Raw genomic sequence first — 10,473 nt, 5'->3', positions numbered from 1 at the left:
TTACTAGATTACTTGTAGTTTTTCTTGTTGTTTGTCTGTAATTTTTGTAATGACTTGGTGCTGCCTATCTTGGCCAGGACGCTCTTGAAAAATAGATTTGAAATCTCAATGAGCCCTTCCTGGTTAAATAAAGGTTAAATGAATACATTTAAAAATGAAATAACACATATGGAATCATGTAGTAACCAAAAAAGTGTTAAACAAATCAAAATATATTTTAGATTTTAGATTCTTCAAAATACAGTGCCTTGCGAAAGTATTCGCCCCCCTTGAACTTTGCGACCTTTTGCCACATTTCAGGCTTCAAACATAAAGATATAAAACTGTATTTTTTTGTGAAGAATCAACAACAAGTGGGACACAATCATGAAGTGGAACGACATTTATTGGATATTTCAAACTTTTTTAACAAATCAAAAACTGAAAAATTGGGCGTGCAAAATTATTCAGCCCCCTTAAGTTAATACTTTGTAGCGCCACCTTTTGCTGCGATTACAGCTGTAAGTCGCTTGGGGTATGTCTCTATCAGTTTTGCACATCGAGAGACTGACATTTTTCCCCATTCCTCGTTGCAAAACAGCTCGAGCTCAGTGAGGTTGGATGGAGAGCATTTGTGAACAGCAGTTTTCAGTTCTTTCCACAGATTCTCGATTGGATTCAGGTCTGGACTTTGACTTGGCCATTCTAACACCTGGATATGTTTATTTTTGAACCATTCCATTGTAGATTTTGCTTTATATTTTGGATCATTGTCTTGTTGAAAGACAAATCTCCGTCCCAGTCTCAGGTCTTTTGCAGACTTGCAGTTTTCTTCCAGAATGGTCCTGTATTTGGCTCCATCCATCTTCCCATCAATTTTAACCATCTTCCCTGGCCCTGCTGAAGAAAAGCATGCACAAACCATGATGCTGCCACCACCATGTTTGACAGTGGGGATGGTGTGTTCAGGGTGATGAGCTGTGTTGCTTTTACGCCAAACATAACGTTTTGCATTGTTGCCAAAAAGTTCAATTTTGGTTTCATCTGACCAGAGCACCTTCTTCCACATGTTTGGTGTGTCTCCCAGGTGGCTTGTGGCAAACTTTAAACAACACTTTTTATGGATATCTTTAAGAAATGGCTTTCTTCTTGCCACTCTTCCATAAAGGCCAGATTTGTGCAATATACGACTGATTGTTGTCCTATGGACAGAGTCTCCCACCTCAGCTGTAGATCTCTGCAGTTCATCCAGAGTGATCATGGGCCTCTTGGCTGCATCTCTGATCAGTCTTCTCCTTGTATGAGCTGAAAGTTTAGAGAGACGGCCAGGTCTTGGTAGATTTGCAGTGGTCTGATACTCCTTCCATTTCAATATTATCGCTTGCACAGTGCTCCTTGGGATGTTTAAAGCTTAGGAAATATTTTTGTATCCAAATCCGGCTTTTATCTTCTTCACAACAGTATCTCGGACCTGCCTGGTGTGTTTCTTGTTCTTCATGATGCTCTCTGCGCTTTTAACGGACCTCTGAGACTATCACAGTGCAGGTGCATTTATACGGAGACTTGATTACACACAGGTGGATTGTATTTATCATCATTAGTCATTTAGGTCAACATTGGATCATTCAGAGATCCTCACTGAACTTCTGGAGAGAGTTTGCTGCACTGAAAGTAAAGGGGCTGAATAATTATGCACGCCCAAATTTTTCAGTTTTTGATTTGTTAAAAAAGTTATATATTAATTAGTTAATATCCAATAAATGTCGTTCCACTTCATGATTGTGTCCCACTTGTTGTTGATTCTTCACAAAAAATACAGTTTTATATCTTTATGTTTGAAGCCTGAAATGTGGCAAAAGGTCGCAAAGTTCAAGGGGGCCGAATACTTTCGCAAGGCACTAGCCACCTTGATGACAGCTTTGCACATTCTTGGTATTCTCTCAACCAGCTTCATGAGGAATGCTTTTCCAACTGTCTTGAAGGAGTTCCCACATATGCTGAGCACTTGTTGGCTGCTTTTCCTTCACGCTATGGTCCAACTCATCCCAAACCATCTCAATTGGGTTGAGGTCTGGTGATTGTGGAGGCCAGGTCATCTAATGCGGCACCTCATCACTCTCCATGGTCAAATTGCCCTTACACAGCCTGGAGGCGTGTTTTGGGTCATTGTCCTGTTGAAAAACAAATGATAGTACCACTAACCGCAAACCAGATGGGATAGCGTATTGCTGCATTATGCTGTGGTAGACATGCTGGTTAAGTGTGCCTTGAATTTTAAATAAATCACTGACAGTGTCACCAGCAAAGCACCATCACACCTCCTTCTCCATGCTTCACGGTGGGAACCACACATGCGGAGATCATCTGTTCACCTACTCTGCGTCTCACAAAGTCACGGCTGTTGGAACCAAAAATCTCAAATTTGGACTCATCAGACGAAAGGACAGATTTCCACCGTATTTCTTGGCCCAAACAAGTATCTTCTTCTTATTGGCGTCTTTTTAGTAGTGGTTTCTTTGCAGCAATTCAACCATGAAGGCCTGATTAAGGGCAGTCTACTCTGAACAGTTAATATTGAGACGTGTCTGTTATTTGAACTCTGTGAAGCATTTATTTGGGCTGCAATTGCTGAGGCTGGTAACTATTAATTAACTAATCCTCTGCAGCAGAGGTAACTCTGGGTCTTCCTTTCCTGTGGCGGTCCTTCGAGAACCAGTTTCATCCTAACGCTTGATGTTTTTTGCACTTGAAGAAACGTTCAAAGTTCTTGAAATGTTCCGTATTGACTGACCTTCATGTCTAAAAGCTATGATGGCCTGTGATTTCTCTTTGCTTATTTGAGCTGTTCTTGCTATAACATGGACTTGGTCTTTTACCAAAATAGGGCTGTCTTCTGTATACCACCCCAACCTTGTCACAACACAACTGATTGGCTCAAACGCACAAAGAAGGAAAGAAATTCCACAAATGAACTTTTAACAAGGCACACCTGTTAATTGAAATGCATTCCAGGTGACTTCTCATAAAACTGGTTGACAGAATGCCAAGAGTGTGCAAAGCTGTCATCAATGCAAAGGGTGGCTACTTTGAAGAATCTCACATATAAAATATATTTTGATTTGTTTAACACTTTTTGTGTTACTGCATAATTCCATGTGTTATTTCATGGTTTTGGTGTCTTCACTGTTATTCTACAATGTAAAAAATTGTGAAAAACCCTTGAGGCTAGGTGTGTTCAAACTTTTGACTGGTACTGTATATATACATATGCTTAGATCACATACTATAATTTTAAGGTATGCATTAAGGGATCTGTAATATAATAAATGTGGCAAAACGAATGTAGAAATTAATAAATGTATTCTATAGCTTCCGAAATGTTTTTACAGTGGTGGGGGAGTGCCAAGATGGGGGAACGGAGGTTTCAACACAGCGCACACAATACGTCAACTAGTGTGTTTCAAGATATCAGTGTGCGCCATATAAACGTCATAACCAAGCGACGACAAGAAGCAGTGGATGTAAACAAATATACAGACGTTGCAGGTATTATTCGCATCTTTGCTGTATATTATGATTAAATCCTGAGAACAGATTTACAAACGACAGTCTTACGTTTTTCAAAGGTTGAATTGTTCCATGTTGCAATTCCTTTTTTTGACACGTTTGAAACGTTCGCCTCATATCATTCGACATTATTTGTGTTCTCATCTCTCAGCCACCAGAAAATGACAACGCTAACAAGACAAGACCTCAATTTTGGACAAGGTAGCTAGCTATATAAATTATTTTACATCGACCTGTAAAATGTGCATTTCTATTAACAATTTCATTTTCATATAGACTCAAGCTTCGTTACTGCCTGTCTTCTTTTGCAGTGGTGGCTGACATCTTGTGTGAGTTTTTGGAAGTGGCTATTCATCTCATCCTCTATGTACGAGAGGTGTACCCATCTGGAATATTCCAGAAGAGAAAGAAATACAATGTACCTGTACAGGTAAGGTTATAATATCACCGGGGTAATAACTATTCAGCTACTATTAACGGTTATCTGCAAAATATCCATCACTCATGTTGCATTACCTTCTAGATGTCATGCCACCCAGAGCTGAACCAATACATCCATGATACTCTTCACTGTGTAAAACCCCTCATTGAGAAGGTGAGAGAATACATTAGCCTACATATGATTGACATAGTTTTGCAAACCCAATGGCTCACCATGCTAAATATGTTATTGCATGAGGGCACACCTTTTTTTGAGTACATATTACTTGCATGAAGTTCTACATTTCTCCCTCAGAATGATGCAGAAAAAGTGGTTGTGGTCATCATGGACAAAGAGCATCATCCAGTTGAGAGATTTGTCTTTGAGATTTCACAGCCTCCTCTTTTATCCATCAGGTGAGTGTATATATCTTCACTGACATTTTCAACTTCTCTGATAGGGTTGTCACGATACCAGAATTGCGATACTCCGATGTGTCATGGCAAGGGAAAAAAACATGAAACGGGCAACATTTTCTGAGGAAAACAGTCTTAATGTTGGAAAGCTTTATGTTGTCACCCAGAATCACATTTATTTTCCAAGATATAAAACATAATATTTTACGTACAGTAGATTTTTTTAAAGGACCAAAGTGTTTAGTCTGCTTTGTATTTTCCTTTTTGCCATGGAAAATCTGGTATCGTTGTATCACGATACTGGCATCATGACAACCCTAGTCTTTAATACCTACATGTTTCAAGCAGACCACCGTAGTCCCTGTCCCCAAGAACGCCAAGGTAATGTGTCTAAATTACTTTTTGTCCAGTAGCACTCACATCTCCCTAAAACACTTCAGCGAACAGGCCTTTGTAATCGACCTGGCCGGGGTATCCTGGAATGACATTGACCTCATCTCATCAGTAGAGGATGCCTGGTTATTCTTTAAAATTGCCTTCCCCATCATCTTAAATAAGCATGGTCCATTAAAAAAAAATTGAACCAGGAATAGATATAGCCCTTGGTTCACTCCAGACCTGTCTGCACTTGACCAGCACAAAAACATCCTGTGGCGTTCTGCATTAGCATCGAATAGCCCCCGTGATATGCAACTTTTCAGGGAAGTTAGGAACCAATATACACAGGCAGTTAGGAAAGCTAAGGATAGCTTTTTCAATCAGAAATGTGCATCCTGTAGTACAAACTCAAAAAAGTCCTGGGACACTATAAAGTCCATGGAGAATAAGAGCACCTTCTCCCAGCTGCCCACTGCACTGAGGCTAGGAGACACTGTCACTACCAATAAATCCACAATAATTGAGAATTTCAATAAGCATTTTTCTATGGCTGGCCATGCTTTCCACCTGGCTACCCCTACCCCAGTCAACAACCCTGCGCTCCCCACAGCAACTTGCCCAAACCTCCCCGCTTCTCCTTTACCCAAATCCAGATAGCTGATGTTCTGAAAGAGCTGCAAAATCTGGACCCCTACAAATCAGCCGGGCTAGATAATCTGAATCCTCTCTTTTTAAAATTATCTGCCGCAATTGTTGCAACCCCTATTACTAGCCTGTTCAAACTCTCTCTTTCGTATCGTCTGAGATTCCCATAGATTGGAAAGCTGCCCGGTCATCCCCCTTTTCAAAGGGGGAGACACTAGACCTAAACTGCTACAGACCTATATCTATCCTACCCTGCCTTTCTAAGGTCTTTGAAAGCCAAGGTAACAAACAGATTAGCGACCACTTTGAATCTCACCGTACATTCTCCAATATGCAATCTGGTTTCAGAGCTGGTCATGGGTGCACCTCAGCCATGCTCAAGGTCCTAAACGATATCATAACCGCCATCGACTGTTGCAAATGAGAACTTGTACTCAACTAGCCTACCTGGTTAAATAAAGGTGAAATAAAAAAATCTGTAGCCATGAAATACTTTGAAAGGCTGGTCATGGCTTACATCAACACCATCATCCCAGACACCCTAGACCTACTCCAATTCGCATACCGCCCCAACAGATCCACAGATGATGCAATCTCTGATGTAATCTATATTGCACTCCACATTGCCCTTTTCCCACCTGGACAAAAGGAACACCAATGTGAGAATGGTGTTCATTGACTACTGCTCATCATGTTCAACACCATAGTTCTCCTTTAAGCTCATCATTTATCTCAGGACCGCGGGACTGAACATCTCCCTCTGCACCTGGATGGGCAGCCCCTGATGTGTAGCCCCCAGGTGATGAGGGTAGACAACAACACATCAGCTATGCTGACCATGAACACGGGGGCCCCTCGGGGGTGCGTGCTTAGTCCTCTCTTGTACTCCCTGTTCACTCACGACTGTGGCCGCGCACAACTCCAACACCATCATTCAGTTTGCAGATGATACGACAGTGGTAGGCCTGATCACTGACAATGATGAGACCGCCTACAAGGAGGAGGTCAGAGACCTGGCAGTGTGGTGTCAGTACAACAACCTCTCCCTCAACGTCAGCAAGACAAAGGAGCTGATCATGGACTACAGGAAATGGTGGGCTGAGCACACCACCATTCACATCAACAGGGCTGTAGTGGAGTGGGTCGAGAGCTTCAAGTTCCTCTGTGTCCACATCACTAAGGACCTATCATGGTCCATACACACCAACACAGTTGTGAAGATGGCATGACAACACCTCTTCCCCCTCAGAAGGTTGAAGGTTGAAATACATCCTCAAAAAGTTATACAGCTGCACCAATGAGACCATCTTGACTGGCTGCTTCACTGCTCTGTATGGCAACGGCTTGGCATCCGTCCGTAATGCGCTACAGAAGGTAGTGCGTACGGCCCAGTACATCACTGGGACCAAGCTCCCTGCCATCCAAGACTCCAGCCACCCAAGTCATAGACTGTTCTCTCTGCTACCGCACGGCAGCGGTACCGGAGCGCCAAGTCTGGGACCAAAAGGATCCTGAACAGCTTTTACCCCCAAGCCATAAGACTGTTGAACAGTTATTCAAATGGCCACCTGGACTATTTGCATTGACCCCCTTTTTTTGTTGCACTGACTCTGTTACACTGGCTCTATGTACACTCACTGGAATCTACTCACGCACTACTCTGACACTCCATCAAACACACACACGCACTACATATGCTCACACACACAAAACACATGCATATTGACCCCACATACTCACACACAAACACACTTTCACACTCTCCACACACACTACTGCTATTATCTATCCTGATTGCCTAGTCAATTTTACCCCTACCTACATGTACATATTACCTCAATCACCAACTACCTTGTACCCCAAACACATGGACTCTGTACCTTTACTCCTTGTATGTAGCCTTGTTATTGTAATGTGTTACTATTTTCCTTGAATTTTTTTTCTCTCAAATATTCTTACTTTTTAGGGCTCGTAATTAAGCATTTCGAGGTGAAGTCTACACCTGTTGTATTTGTCACATGCGCCGAATACAATTTGATTTGATTTAATATGGTTTGTTGTTGGATTGCCCTTTTCGATACCTTGAGCTTATACGAGTTACTCTTCTGGCTCTACAGCTCTGATACATTGCTGTCACACGTGGAACAGTTACTGAGGGCGGTTATCCTGAAGATCAGTGTATGTGATGCAGTTCTGGAAAACAACCCACCGGGTAAGATGGAAAAGCTATATTGGAGAATGGAGAGACACTCGGTGAGAAACATCTCTGTGTGAAAATCGATAGCTGGAGGTCTGCTGCTATATAAGTCTTACGTTCCCAAACAAATGTTTTATATATATATATATATAATTTACCTTTGTTTTGACAGGGAAGTCATATTGAGATCTAGGCCTCTTTTCCAAATGTGCCCTGTATTATACAATATAAAAAATTTAAAAAAAAATATAAAAAATAAAAATACACATTATACATACAGTATACAATTTCTGTTAAGTTGTTGTCTAGCAGCGGTCATAGTATTGTAATATGTCTATTTACTTTCCACTGTCCCAGGATGTACGTTTACAGTGCTGGTCCACACCAGGGAGGCAGCCACCCGCAACATGGAAAAGGTTCAGGTCATCAAGGTCAGTGTTGTCACAAACATGACGTTTCAATACTGTATGTGTGTTGATTGTAATACACGGACTTGTTTGTGTACCTACATTCAATCATATGTTGTATTCTAATGTGTGGGCCTGTACACTCCACATGTGATGTTTTCATGTTCCCCTCCAGGATTTTCCATGGATAGTTGCAGATGAGCAGGAAGTACACATGCAGGAGCCCAGACTCATACCCCTGAAGACCATGACATCAGACATTGTGAAAGTAAGCAATGGCATGGTTCTTTGTGAAGATTACGACACTTGCATGAAAGCCCATACTAATAGACGGTAATGTTGTTTGAATGTGAATCATTTCATGTTGTGTAAAATGTGTATGTAACGACATATTTTATTTGTTTAGATGCAACTGTATGTGGAGGAGAGGGCACAAAAGGCTTCATAGATGAAGCTCGACTAAAAAAGATGGCAATCTCTGCACTGCAGCTGCCACAATAATCAACTAGTTGAGGTGTGCATTTGGGAAAGTGGGGATCTCTGGATCTTCATTCTAATGCTTGAACTGTGAAAACTTTGAGAAAAATACTGTTTTTTTTTTGTCATAGTTTGACTTGGCAAGAGGGGATATGCAGAGTCAGTTATCGGTTCAGCACTGTATCATTGCTCATCACAATGAAAATCATTTAGTATGTACATAGTTATTACAGCAAAGCCTAAGGGGAATGATCTGTGGGATAGTGGGCACTTTTGTTCCCATTCTATCTGTTTCCAGTTGGTGTATAAAGCAATGTTTAAATGTACCATAGGCTGCGTTTACACAAGCAGCCCAATACTGATATCTTTTCCCCTAATTGGTCTTTTGACCAATCACATCTCTTGACAGATCTTTTTTCAGAGCTGATCTGGTTAAACAAAAGAGCAATTAGTGACAAAAAGATCTGCATTTGGCTGCCTGTCTAAATGCAGCCCTTTTGTGTTGTATGTTTACACTATGATGTTAATTATTGTGTTCACTAAAACATGTTTTTTGGGGGAGTCTCAGGTGGATACGGTCTACCTGGTTAAAGTTCTAGACCAGGGCTCTCTAACCCTGTTCCTGGACGGCAGCTCTCGATGAACAGAGTTGGATAGCCCTGATTCTAGACAGTCGATAACAGGGATGACCAAACAGGTTGCATGGTTTGATATTGTAAGTGTTGAACATTGACATGGTCCATAAGAAAGTACTCAACCCAAACTGCAAAAATGCTTTGTGAATAAATGTGGATTGAGCGTTTTTGATTTTAATATTTGAGTTTTGTTTTTTCATAATGCATTCTACTTTGGAAAATAAAGTGTTTAGTAGACTGTAATACTTTTGTCAAGTTATGTTCCATTCCACTGTAATGCACCAAAAAAGTTCCTTAAATCTCGGATACTGATTAGAATTGCTTAACACGAGGGTTTGTAAATCTAATGGACGGACTGAGTACAAGGCAAAAAACATTTGACCTGACAGAAGTGCACTTGCTCTGTTTATTATTTGATGGAGAATACAGGTAGGGGTATCTACAATACCATTGAGGGTTGTATATCAAACACGCTTTCTTCCAATCATTTTATTGTTCTTTGGTTTTACTGTTTTGTTGTATTAGCTTTTCATCCTGTTCATTTAAAATGAATGTTAATTCCTATATTAATGTGTCTATATTTTGTCTACTTTATGTAGTGTGTTACGATATTAAATGCACTGTAGATGAAATTATTTTGATTAGTGACTGCAAAAAGACTGCTAATGATTAGGGAACGGTTTATAAGGACCTATATTAAAAATCTTATAAATGATCTTATGTTACGAATCATTAATACGTCATTTAAATGTTTTTGTGTAAATAACTAGCTTAACATTTGGTGAGAACTGTGCATAACTAATAAATGGTTTATTAACTTTTTTTGCCCTCACCCTTTGCTGGGCTTGGAAGTGCAGGAGAATGCCTGCCCTCCTGTCCACCTCCCATAGCTCCTCCCTGGTCACAGGCCCGGGTTCCATGGTCCGCGGCAGAGAGAGGTGAGACATCCGAGAGCCTAAGGTGGACAACAGAAGACTTCAGCACACACCAGGACTGATGTGGCATTACTGGACTCAACTACTTAATACAAGTGCAGTGAGCATAAGAGACTATACACATTATCTCACCTACTGAGCTTCCATGTCCAATGGAAGGAAATGTGTTTCATAGTCACAGCTCTTCCCTGTAAGGCTGATCTTCATCGAAGGCCCAGGCCTGAAGTAAAATATTGGCTGTGAGACCAGGGGTGGAAATGGAGCATGATTGGGGAGAGGCAGGCGACTGGGGGGGTACTCCCTTGGGGAGAGGCAGGGGACTGAGGGGTGCTCCCAGTATGGAGCTGGATGGCTGGTTCTCAGGTACCTACCCTGCTCACTGAGCCTCGATCCTAGTGTCAAATGTATGCCTCTGA

The 10,473-nt window shown here is 41.3% G+C and overlaps 1 protein-coding gene across 1 annotated transcript; it reads left to right on the top strand.

Moving 5' to 3' along the window:
* The first annotated feature begins 3,454 nt into the window (after window positions 1–3,454).
* LOC139368636 (mitotic arrest deficient 2 like 2) lies at window positions 3,455–9,943 on the top strand. Its single transcript, XM_071107755.1, has 9 exons — window positions 3,455–3,525; window positions 3,698–3,747; window positions 3,858–3,976; window positions 4,070–4,141; window positions 4,283–4,383; window positions 7,524–7,618; window positions 7,961–8,034; window positions 8,186–8,278; window positions 8,417–9,943. Exons 2-9 carry the CDS (start codon window positions 3,708–3,710, stop codon window positions 8,456–8,458), a joined length of 636 nt encoding a protein of 211 aa, XP_070963856.1. The 5' UTR covers window positions 3,455–3,525; window positions 3,698–3,707; the 3' UTR covers window positions 8,459–9,943.
* Window positions 9,944–10,473: the final 530 nt, after the last annotated feature.

Source organism: Oncorhynchus clarkii, chromosome 16 (genome assembly GCF_045791955.1).
Source record: "Oncorhynchus clarkii lewisi isolate Uvic-CL-2024 chromosome 16, UVic_Ocla_1.0, whole genome shotgun sequence".
In the NCBI taxonomy this organism is placed as follows: domain Eukaryota; kingdom Metazoa; phylum Chordata; class Actinopteri; order Salmoniformes; family Salmonidae; genus Oncorhynchus; species Oncorhynchus clarkii.
The sequence above is the reverse complement of the archived record's forward strand: the minus strand, read 5'-3'. Positions and strand labels throughout refer to the sequence as shown.